The 12,061-nt window shown below is 43.2% G+C and overlaps 1 protein-coding gene across 1 annotated transcript in view; it reads right to left on the minus strand.

The window, feature by feature from the left end:
- The window catches only part of Ston2 (stonin 2), a 148,797-nt gene that overhangs the window by 72,903 nt on the left and 63,833 nt on the right, over positions 1 to 12,061 (minus strand). The window contains 1 exon segment of the mRNA XM_051150146.1: positions 6,127 to 6,324. Coding sequence (XP_051006103.1) covers positions 6,127 to 6,324 — 198 coding nt within the window.

Below are 12,061 nucleotides of genomic sequence, written 5' to 3' on the forward strand. Positions count from 1 at the left end.
TCTAACCTCTCCTATTCTCCCCTCCCATACATAGCCATGGCCATGCCCAAGCTGATGGCCATGGTCATTCTACTTTCTCTCTTTGATCTGGAATTTTCCAGGTGCCTCTATATATTGTCTCTCTCTTATCTACATAAAAGCCTTCCTCTTACCCATACCATGGAGCAGCCGTGTTAGCAGTTTCTTTACTGAATCCCACTACCACATACAGATAACAGCTCAATGTCGGAAAACATGAAGGAGACTCTTATTACCACACTAACCCCAACTATTCATCCTTTTCATTCTTCCAAGTCCTGGAACTGTGTTTCAATGAGCAAAGACAGTTAGACCTATGTGACTGGAAAATAAGCTTGCAAATGAAGGCCTTTCAGCCCTATATTAAAATAATTACTTTATTCCACAAAACTCCACTGTTGAATTTCCACATGCCAGACATGGTGCTGAAGGAGCAGACACAGTTCTTTCTTTCAAGATGGCCTCCGCCTGGTGGGGGACTCCTAACTCACTCTCCTCCCCTGAATTAGCTGAACAAGAGAGGTTTACATGCAGCTCCTGGGAGATGCAGCCAGAACAGTACCAACGCTGTGGAAGGCCCTGTAATTAATTTCTCCTTCCCACAGCTCACTGTATCCCAAATATCAGCCTTTCAGAGCATACCAGGCAGAGGGCTGGTGAGCAGAGGAGAAAAAAGGGTTGAATCACAGTGCTTCCCTTTTTAGTTGTGGGACTGTGGCTGAACCTCTTTAGGTATTATTCCCTCATTCATGGCATGGGGCAGTAATGTGAACTTTTAAGATGTTAAGATTGGATAATGTGTGTATAAAGTGTGTAGCACATTCCCGCCTAGGATGTGTATTTATAAGAAATGTTTTATAAATAGAAATAGTCTTTGATTATATGTAAGGATCTCCTTAAGGACAAGAAAGAAAGTCTGTTTTCAGACCATCAGTTCTTTGTGGGAAAATAACATCTAATTTTCTCCTTTGTTTCCCACTCCTGGAAAATGTAAGAACTATTTAAATAATTGTGCTCTGAGACACTTCAGAGTTTCAAACAAAGCGGCCATTGGGAGGTGTTTATTGGAGGGAGGGGTATATTCTGAACACACATTAAAACACGAAATGCATAACTGATGAACATACAAATACTACTGGAACAGAAGTGAGGTTAAATTTGTTTCATAGTGAATGAGAAAACATGTAACTTTCTTTAAAAACTTCCTCTGCTATTCCTCCAGTAGAGAGAAAGGAGGTTCTCACTCACAAGATTATAATCACCACCTAAGAGAAATGGCTCAGCAGAGAAAGTGCTGGCTGCCAAACCTGATAGCCTGAGTTCAGTCCCTACATGGTGGAAGGAAAGAACCAGCTTCCATAAGCTGTATGCACGCACATGCACACATGCGCGCACACACACAATAAATAAATAAATAGATAGATAAATAAATAAATGTCATTAACATTTTAACAATTATAATTGTCTATGAAATACATAGAGGGAGTGGGCAGTAGTGACGCACACCTTTAATCTCAGCACATAGGAGACAGAGGCAGGCGGATCTCTGTGAGTTTGAGGCCAGCATGGTCTACAGAGCAAGTTTCAGGACAGCCAGGACGATACTAAGAAACCCTGCCTCTAAAAAACAAACAACAAAAATTAAATACATTGAGGGAGACATTGTTTGAAAAAAACAGTGAAGTTTTACTTTTCACACAAATACATCATATGCTGCTATGGGTATTAAAGGAAAGAATTTTGAAGATATTCATGTGCCTTGCAAATAACAAAGATCACTGCAGTCCCATCATGCACATGGCAACCACTGTTTACCTGGACTCTTGTCCTGGTTCTAGTTGATGCTCCTCCAGCTGCCGTAGTTTCAGGACAAGATGCCGAAGCAGAGTCTACCTTGTAAAGAGATCTGTGCTTAAGACTCTCACACTAACCTTGGCAAATAATGACAAGGGACCGACCCTTCCTGATACACTGGAAAGTTGTCACAAAACGTAGGACCTCCACAAGCTTCAGGCATGGCAGTCTGGGTGCCCAGAGCCAATGTAAAAGTTGGGCATGTGTGCTTGCTGCCTGTACTGCCAGCCAAAGCAGAGGATCCCCTGGGCACGCTGCTTAGCTAGACTAGTTGAAATTGGCAAACTCTATATCCAACGAGATACTCTGCGTCAATAAATATAGTTGACAGCAACTAAGGGCTACACTCTGCATCAATTTCTTATCCGTTAGTGCGCACGCACGCACGCACACACACACATACACACACACACACACACACACACACACACACACACACGAAGGGGGAGGATGAGGAAGAGAAGGAGGAGGAGGAGGAGAAGGAAAAGGAGAAAAGGAAGAGGAAGGAAACACAAAGAGAAAACCTTCGTGACTATCCGTAACTCTTTATCAAACATCAATGCTTGTTTCTAAGAAAGAAAAACAGAAAGAGTACATCTCTGGGGAATGGCTGCCTGCTCTGCCAGAACTCCACTACAGTCAGTTAAATGCAAATGAACCATTATCATCTGGTCTAAATTTGTTTTAAAGCCTGCAACGGTTTACATACAAAGGAATTATAACAAATTCACTTTTACAACTACTGGGTCTAGAACTTACAACAACAACAACCACTACCACCACCCTTTTAAAAAAAGTCCAAGAGGTTTAGTAGTTTGAGAGACAAAACAGGGCTTACCAACTCAACAGGAAACTGAATATGTGTGTGTGTATAAACATTACAGACATATGTTTCAGAAGTTTTCAAATTCTTTAATAAGCAAGCACACCATGGATCTGCAGCAGAGCCAGCGCAGCAAGACCTGACCCAAGTGCTCCCAGCATCGGGCTTTATTTCAGGTTGGGAAATGCTGACCCGCATACGGGCATCTAGGATGGTGACAGCTCTTGCCTCCATTTAACACCCATTTGAGTCCGATACTCCTTAGTTTGACTAGTGCTGTGCATCTAATCTCATGCTAAACTCTACACTTTTCCTGGGCATACGCAAACACCGGAGCCCAAGTCTGTCAATTAAAGCAGCTTGTAACTACTATAAACATTTATGTGCTTTTTTCTTCTTCTTCTTCTTCTTCCCTGCTTAGAATAGAGTTCAAAGGAATAGGTTTGCTCCAGTTTCCGGTTCCCTTGATCTCCTGGCTGTTTACAAACTTATGTAAACGCAGGGGCATTCTCTGCCTGATGAAGATGATAGGCCTATCCTGTCCCAGCTAAGGAGACCTTGGGGAGCCTGGATTGACAGAGAGAGATGCTTTTGACCCTGTGCTTAGTCCTAAATCTCTTGTCCTTTGCCTGAGAATGGGGATCTCCAGAGAAAACATCACCTCTACCCTCAAGCGATCCACCAAGCCAGTAATCTTCCAACTCCTGGGGATTTGTTTGTTTTCTTCCTCTAATTATTCCTGTGGTGAGAAACCTAGAAGAACGTGTAGGCTGATCGCAGAATCTTTCCCTCCACAATTACACTGCAAATCACAGTGTCCTGTGCGGCTGCCAAATCCCAGCAGAACTCCTGCACAGATGACAGGGAGGGGACTGTGACTCAGCTCCCTGCAGTCTACTACCTGGCAGGCTGTGCCTGCGTGCCTCAATCCAATTTTACTCAAAGGTGACAGGACACAGAGTACCTGTCCTGGCTGCTATCCTCACACTCTGCTCAGCCAGGGAGAACCCGCATGACCTAGCCTAGATTCCAGATTTTGCTTCTTCACAGAGCAGTGCTTTCATTGAAGTCTTGCCAAATAAGCCCTTCCTTGTGTACCCTCTGCTTCCTTATAGAACAACCGAGAAGCATCCCCGAGAAGGAGGTTTTCCTGATGATGAACTGTAACAGTGCTACTGAGAAAAGGAAGGTGTTGAAAGTTATAAACTTTGGAGACGGATGTGGTTCAGTGGTAGAGCACTTGCTTACCATGTGCAAGGTCCTGGGTTCCGATCCCTAGCACTGCAAAAATAACAGTAATAGTAACAATTGCTAATAATATCACGTCTAGTTCAGTCTACAGCTCTGATTTTCATCACTTGAACTGACAAGAATTCGAACAACTTCCACCTAAGAAGAAAACAAAAGCACCTGACAAAACAGCAGAACTAAGAGCTTTTCTCTTTTCTTCAGCAAAGGGCCCAACTTGTACCTCTGGAGGGCCATGAGAACTCTGGCAGGGAAAGAAGTTTATCCCTGGTATCACGTCTTCCAAGCCAGGCATTATGTAAGCTGTTCTACATAAACTGCCTTACCTGGTAACGTACATATTGCTCTTATTTCTATTTGTCAGATGATGAAATTGAGTCATGATGATAGTACGGGTCTTGGGCTGGAGATGTACCTGGTACAGCTCAGGGATGGAACATCTGCCTAGCATGCACATGGCCCTCCATTTGATCCCTAGTGCCACAAACACCCCCCCACCCCCACTCCTCCACCTCCCGCAGCCTCAGCACTGCAGTTCCCCATAGTTCCACATGATTATCCCCCTAAGTCCCAGCAGATGGTGTTTTGGGAGATCGTACATGGTCCCTAGAGGAATTGGGTCACTAGGAGGAGGTCTTGAAATTTACCAGGCCCTTCCTGCTTCCTGTTCCTCCAACATATGAAGAGGTGGGCAATCCCACCACATGCTCCGGACACCATGAAGCCACCCGCTACTATGCCTGGCCTACTGGGATGGATGTGTCCTCTCAAACAACAAATGCTAATAAACTTCTCCCCCTTAACTTGTTTCTTGTTATGTATTTGGTCACAGTGACATGAAAAACCAACACACTCATACACACATGTGTATGTGCACATATCCATGCCTATAGTGTAAGGATTGCTGTTGGGCATGTGGCCGGTATATGCCAGAACCAGGACTTGAACGTATGACTGTGGGATCTGAGCATCCATACACAGTACAGAGAAGGCTTGGGAAGGAAGTGGAAGGCAACGAGAGATGAAGGAGAAGCTCAGTCTCTCTCTAACAGCCCCAGCTGCTGCAGCTGCCTCCCGACCATGAGATTGTCCCACGGCGAAAATAGAGACGTGGGGCATTTAACAGCCACATAAGCCACAGAGACAAAAGCAAAACTGAAGGAACATTTATGAAAACAAAATGCTATAAAGAACTGTGGTTGGTGAAGATAGACTCTTTGGTGAACTACGCTGGTGGGCAATTTTATCCATATCCAAAGCACATCCTGTCTGAACCTTTGACTCTCCATGCAGGATCACTCTTAATGCATGTAGAATTTAATAACATACTGCATGAAAGGGTTACCTAAACATTAAAAATGATCTAGAAACAAACTTCACATTATTTTTGAAAAGGAGAACAAAACACTGTTTGCACCGTGGGGGTGTCTGTGGGAAGAGCTTCACCCATAGAGCGACTAGCAGCAATTTTTGTCACTTTCAGAGGGAAACAATCCTTTGGCCAAATAGCACAAACACCAAGAACATACATCTTTCCAACACCATCCTTAACAGCCTGTGATATGGTGCTTGTCAGTGGACCCACCTTCCATCTGCAGTGAAAGCCAGAATCCCATCCTACACCTACCACAAAGTGTAATGGATGAAACCATGGGACATCACAGACCAGCTCGGTGCTCAGTGAAGGCTCAATGCTGTAAGCATCAAGTGGCAAAATCATGAGCAGACTGGAGGCTGTGGCTGAGCTTGGATTCTCATTCTGCTTCATACAACAATTACTTTCTCTCTGTTGAAATCTACCTTCCTCTTACTGAGGAGGAAAGATGTGTGGGTGGTCAGATGAAAGATTCAGCATTGTGAATATTACACACAGCTCAGCAGCAATTGGAGGACAAAAATACATAAACAGAGAAGTGGTACCTATATTAGACAGTCAGGAACCAACGCTTTAAGATGCACTGTCAAATGGTTTCCTAATGTGAATCATAGGCCGAGTAACCAGCCACTCTGTTTATACATTTTTCCCAAAGCACATGCAAATCAGTGAAGATGCTAACTTTTGAACTGGACAACTGCACACACATACACATGTTCTGCAAACAAAGCTGGCAGAGGACCTTAAAGAGGATCTGAATGTGCCAAAAGTGATCTGCAGAGTGCGCTAGCTTGGAACTCTGGCTTACCAGTGGAGTCGGTTCCGGAAGCCCTGCCGCTTGCCTGCTCCTCAGTGTTGATGAGCTGCAGGTCTGTGGATGAGGGAGCGACACTAGGACTGCTGGTGTCCTCGGAGTGGGTGGTCCAACTGCTCTCAGATGTCAAAGGGCATCTTCTCAAAGAGTCGAAGGAAGGGCATGTCCAGCAGGGTATGGTCAATGTGACGGCTGAGAAGAGATGAGAATCCAAGAGGATACAATATAAACAAATAGCTGTCTTTTGTTTACATTTAGCGCTTGTCTTACTGTTGCCACTCAGGTCCTATGCAATGGCAGCCATCATAAAAGACTAGGAGATCCTTTGGATAAGGAAAGAGAAGATGGATTGATGGAGGTCTCATAGGAAGTCACTATCAAAAGCATATCAATGGCCTAGAGAGATGGACAGCTGCTACAGGGAGTTGACTGAGAATGACCCCCATAGGCTCATATATGAATGCTTGGTACCTAGTGGAAGGAACTGTTTGGGAAGGATTAGGAGGCATGGCTTTATTGGAGTGGCTGTGACCTTGTTGGAGGAGGTGTGTCCCTGGGGGTGGGCTCTGAGGTTTAAAAGGGCCAGTCCTAGAGTCTTCTCTATGTCTGTCTGTCTATCTGCAACTTGCAAGTGAGATGTGAGCTCTCATCTACTGCTCCAGTGCCTTGTCTGCTTGCTTCCCGACATGATGACCATGGACCAACTCTGAACCTATAACAAGCCCTCAATTAAATGCATCTCTTAATGAGAGTTTCCTTGGTGTCACTTTTGAGGAATAGATCAGTGACACAGACAGTAAAGTGCTTGCTGTTCATCCATGAGAACCTGAGTTTAATCCTAAGCATCCATGTAATAAAATATATAGGGTTGCCTGTGCTTACAATTCCAGCACTATGGAGGTAGTCCCCTGTCTCTGGGGCTTGCCAGCCAGCCAGGCTACTTTGATTAGAGCACTGGGTCACAGTGAGAGATGCTGTAGTCTCAAAAAACAAGGGATGGCTCTGTTAACCTGTGGCTTCCTCCCATACAGACATACATAAATATACATGTTGCACGTATATGCACACAAAGGCAGATTGGAATTCAAGTTAAAACAAAAGAAAAAGCCTAATTGAGGGAGTATGAGTAACTCTAGGGCCTTATTTTATTTCTAAATGTAGATTTCAGTTTCATTTAGGCCCAAACTGCAGAACTTTTGCAGTTTCACTCTGACCCGGGCATTTTTTTCCATTTTTAGTAGCATATCAACAAACTCAAGAAAACGTGCCAGTTTATACTGCAAAACAAGAGGCAGAACAAGTTTTAGGCTAACAGTAGACAGATACACAAATGCGTGCACGATGCCCCCGCTTGGTTCAATCCTGACAAAAGCTGGTAGCTCTGCACACTGTTACACGCACAGTGGAGACTTACTGGGGCAGCTGGCTTGCAGAGAGCAGAAAGGAAATGTCTTCTAAAGGGAAAGGCACAGGCCTTGGCTTTATCTCCTTGGCTCAGAGCACTAATCGGCCTCTCAAAAAGTGTGTGTGTGTGTGTGTGTGTGTGTGTGTGTGTGTGTTTCTTTTTCCTTTTTAAATAAGATTTCTTAGTTCTCTTCATTTATTCTTAGCTAACATGAGCTCTCCGCAGTGCTGCACAATGACTGCACCATCGCGATTTTAACATCAAATTCTAGAAAGAGAGTAATCAGAGAATAAGGAACAAATGATGCAAATGCCATTCAAAGGTCAGGCGCCTTTGCAAATGTTTTCTCATTTGATCCATTGATATTAAAGGTAGGTATGGCTTTTTTTACACAGGGGCAAACCAACATAGAGGTTAAGAAACCTGCAAGATGATGCAGTCAGTTTCCTTGGCTGAAAGCACCAAAGATACAGTTGGGCTAAGAGACAGAAAGGGAAAAAAAACTGAGAGTTCAGAAGGAATATATGGCAATAGTTGTGACAATATAAAAATAAAAACGAAAGAGAATCTGTGTTCCTTATTCTCTTGGGCACGAATGAAACAGCTAGATCTTTGCACGGAGGGCTTGTAGCTCCTTTCTTTCAAACCATTATACCTGTAAAAACCAAACCATGACCCCTACAAAGAGAAAAAAGGACACTCGAACAGATAACAGAAATAGAAAGCAAGGACGAGATATAAATGCTTGTTATAGGACTGCCATCCCCTGGGGTAGGGCCAGGCACTTTGAACTATTATGGGAATTATCCCTTAAGTAAAGCATATTAACATTATTCAATATGCTACATAGAGCTACCAAGAAAGTAAAAAATTAACCAGAGGCCAGGTGAAATCTGGAAACTAGAAATGTAAACAAAGCCTGATTTTCATACTCTGAGGACTGCTGCACCAACCCGAGGTCCACCACCACTGAGTCTGAGTATACATGGCTCACGTGAAGAAGCCACAGGAGAATGAGCCCTACACGGGCAATCTAACAAGCGATCACGTGCATATTGGGAATTCCCCAGAGGCTAAATGTACCTTTACCTTCAGTTGGAGAAACAAGGAATGATGTTTACCTTAGATTTGGGTCCGAGGCACAGGGAAAACCAAAAATCTTCTGATATAAGGTCCCACAGGGGGATTTGTGTGTAGAACTATTTGTGTGGATCTGAAAACCTTCAGCCTAGATTTCAGTAGAAATATTTCCAGGTAGCCTCATACACCTGGGAAACCAAATACTAACCCTTTCTGGAAGAAACTGTCTGCATCTCAGGCAGAATGTCCCAAGAGGATGGTAAAAGCCTAACAATAACAAACCATAAAGAGCGTGGAAAATCAGGCTATCATGAATAAGAGCAAGCAAGATATCGGAAGGGGTGAGAAATAGAATTAGACCTGCAAAGAATTCAGACAGCAGGCTTGGGATGCAGGGAACACAACTAGGTGCAACATGCTTAAGGGAATAAGAAGTCAGAAAGATGAGAGAGAAAAAAAATGTAGTAATGAAAAAGAACTAAATGGATTTCTTGGGAACAGAAAAATAAACTATCCCAAATACAAAATCAAATGGACAGCACGAAAGGGCAAAGAGATAATGGGAAAGGTATTAAAGAGCAGTAACCCCCATGATGGGAAGGAAGAAGACCTCACCGGTATATCCGGGTTCTTAAGGATAAGAGAGACCGGGAGGAAGGCAATATCTGAAACCCTGCTGACTGAGAATTCCCCAGAATTTATGAAAGATTGTTTTTTTTTCTTTTTTTAGATTAGAAGTCCCTAGAAAAGTCAAATAGAGTAACTAAAAGTAGACCCAACAATCCTGTAACACCAAAGACAAAGGGAAAAGCTTAAAAGCTATCAAAGAAAATGCATTACTTTCAAAAGTGGCCTACCACCCCCTCAACAGAAGAGAAGCCAATGACCATGTCAGCATGCTGACACAGAATAAACATCAGGGTAGGATTTTACCTCGGGTGTTCTACTTTGCTTTCTATGGCTGGGATAAAACACTCCAATCAGAAGCGATTAGGGGGCAAAGAGTGTTTCAGTTCCCAATGCATCACTAAGGCAAGTCGGGGAAGGAACTCAAGCTGGAATTTGAAGCAGAAGCCATGGAGGGATGCTGCTGGCTGCCTGGCTCTCAGCTTTATGCTTAGCTAGCACGCTTCCTTTTCTTTTCTTTTTTTTTTTTTTTTTTTTTTTATTTTTCGGTTTCTCTGTGTAGCCTTGACTGTCCTGGACTTGCTTTGTAGACGAGGCTGGCCTCGAACTCACAGTGATCCACCCGCCTCTGCCTTCCAAGTGCTGGGATTAAAGGTGTGTGCCACCACAGCCCAGCTCTAGCTTGCCTTCCTTCCTTCCTTCCTTCCTTCCTTCCTTCCTTCCTTCCTTCCTTCCTTCTTTCCTTTTGTTCTTTTGGAGGCGGGGTTCAAGACAGAGTTTCTCTGTGTAATAGCTCTGGCTATCCAAGATGTACTCTGTAGAGCAGTCTGGCCTCAAACTCACAGAGATCTGCCTGTCTCTGCCTCCCGAGCGCTGGGATTAAAGGTGTGCACTGCCATGCCTGGCCTTAGCTGGCTTTCTTATACAGCCCCGGACTAGCTGGCTTTCTTATACAGCCCCAGACCACTTGCCCAGCAAATAGTACTGCACACAGTGGATTGGGCCCTCCTCATCAATTAAGGAGTAATGGAATCACCCACTCACAGGCCAATCTGATCTAGACAATTCCTCAGTTGAGAGCCCTTCTCAGGTGGCTCTAGGCTGGGTAAGGCTGATGGTCGAAGCTAGCTAGGGCATGGAGAAATGCCTTCACCAAGCAAAGGAAAACTCGAGGAGCACACCTAGAACTACACCTAAAACCTTCAAGTCCAGTTGCTACAAGTTGCAACATGAAAACAAGTATTAGAAATATCAAAGCAGCACTCTGGGAGGCAGAGGCAGGAGGATGTCGGTGAGTTCGAGGTCAGCCTGGTCTACAAAGAGAATCTAGGACAGCGAAGGCTACACAGAGAAAACCTGTCTCTCAAACAAACAAACAAAAACAAAAAAAGGAAAAAAGAAAAAAGAAATGTCAAAGCATTGGTATACAGACCAGAATACTCATCATAATGGGACTTAGTATTCATATAAATTAGTTGTTTAACTCACTAGTACCTGATTTTCTAAATTTGATGAAAGATCCTTTAAAATTCAGAAATAGACATAGACTTCTAAATGTTTCATTGATCAAAGCAGCAATCTAAATAGCATTAGGAAATACTGTACGCGACCATGTCAAGAATGAAGGTAAGCTGGGCATAACAGGCATAACAGTGGATACCTATAGTTCCAGTACCCAGAAGACAGAGGCAGGAGGAAGTCATGCCCAGTCTTAGCTACAAAAGAAGACCCTTTCTTAAAATAACTAAAAAGAAGTAAGCATTACTATCAGAGAAGGTGGAATGTCTCATGATAAAAAAAAAAAAAAAAAAACCCAAACCAAAAATACCTGAAAACTATTAAACAAAACAAAACAAAAACCCAGCCAAAAAAACAAAAACAAAACAAAACAAAACAAAAAACCAATCAACTCATTGTATGATAGCAAAAGTAAATGATATACATTAAAGTTAAAGTGTTAACTACTAAGTATTTTAAAAACAAATATAAGTAAGATTCTTTGTGTAGACTAATCATGATGAAAACCTAGCAAGAAGAGAGCACAAAATAACAGAATGACAACAGGGTGGAGAGGGCTAGGGGTTAGCTCAGTCCGCAGAACGCTTGCTTAGCATGTGTGCACGAAGCTTGAGAATTGCTCCCCACCATCATGTGGAACAAGCATGGTGGCTCACACCTGCAATCCCAGCCTCCAGAGGGAAGATGATTACAAGTTCAAGTTCATCCTTAGCTGCACAGCAAGTTTGAAGCCTGACTGAAGTCCTCAAAAAACAAACAAAAAGCCATACGGCACAAAAAGTACCCAGGTACAAGTACCATCATAGCGTATCGAGAAGTCAATAAGTGGAAAATAATAATGAATATTCTTACACTAATAAGTGTGAAAACAGATAAAATTATAGACGTTCTGGGACTGGTAGCTTTAAAAATCATGATTCATGAAGCAAGTTATAAGCTTGATTTGTGTAATAACTATGAAATGAAATGAACCGGTATGCACAGTGTTTCCTTAAGCAGTGCTTCTGGCTAGGTATGTCTGCTGAAAAGGTCAAACCTTAACAGCAAAAGAGACATTTCCATCTTCTGGTAATTATTCCAGAGTGTAGGAAGAAGGCCCACTCACCAGTTTGTTTTACGAGCTTAGTGTTTCCTTACACTAAAACCTGACAATACAGACCCAAGAGGAACACAATATAGTGAGAATTACAGGCTCGTTTGGTTGTGACCACGGACTTAAGACCACTGTGGATTCCTGAAGGGAGCATTACATCAAGACTACACTGAACTCACTGTCCTCATGTAAGCATGGCTGAATAC

The sequence above is a fragment of the Acomys russatus genome, chromosome 1, assembly GCF_903995435.1.
Source record: "Acomys russatus chromosome 1, mAcoRus1.1, whole genome shotgun sequence".
Lineage (NCBI taxonomy): Eukaryota > Metazoa > Chordata > Mammalia > Rodentia > Muridae > Acomys > Acomys russatus.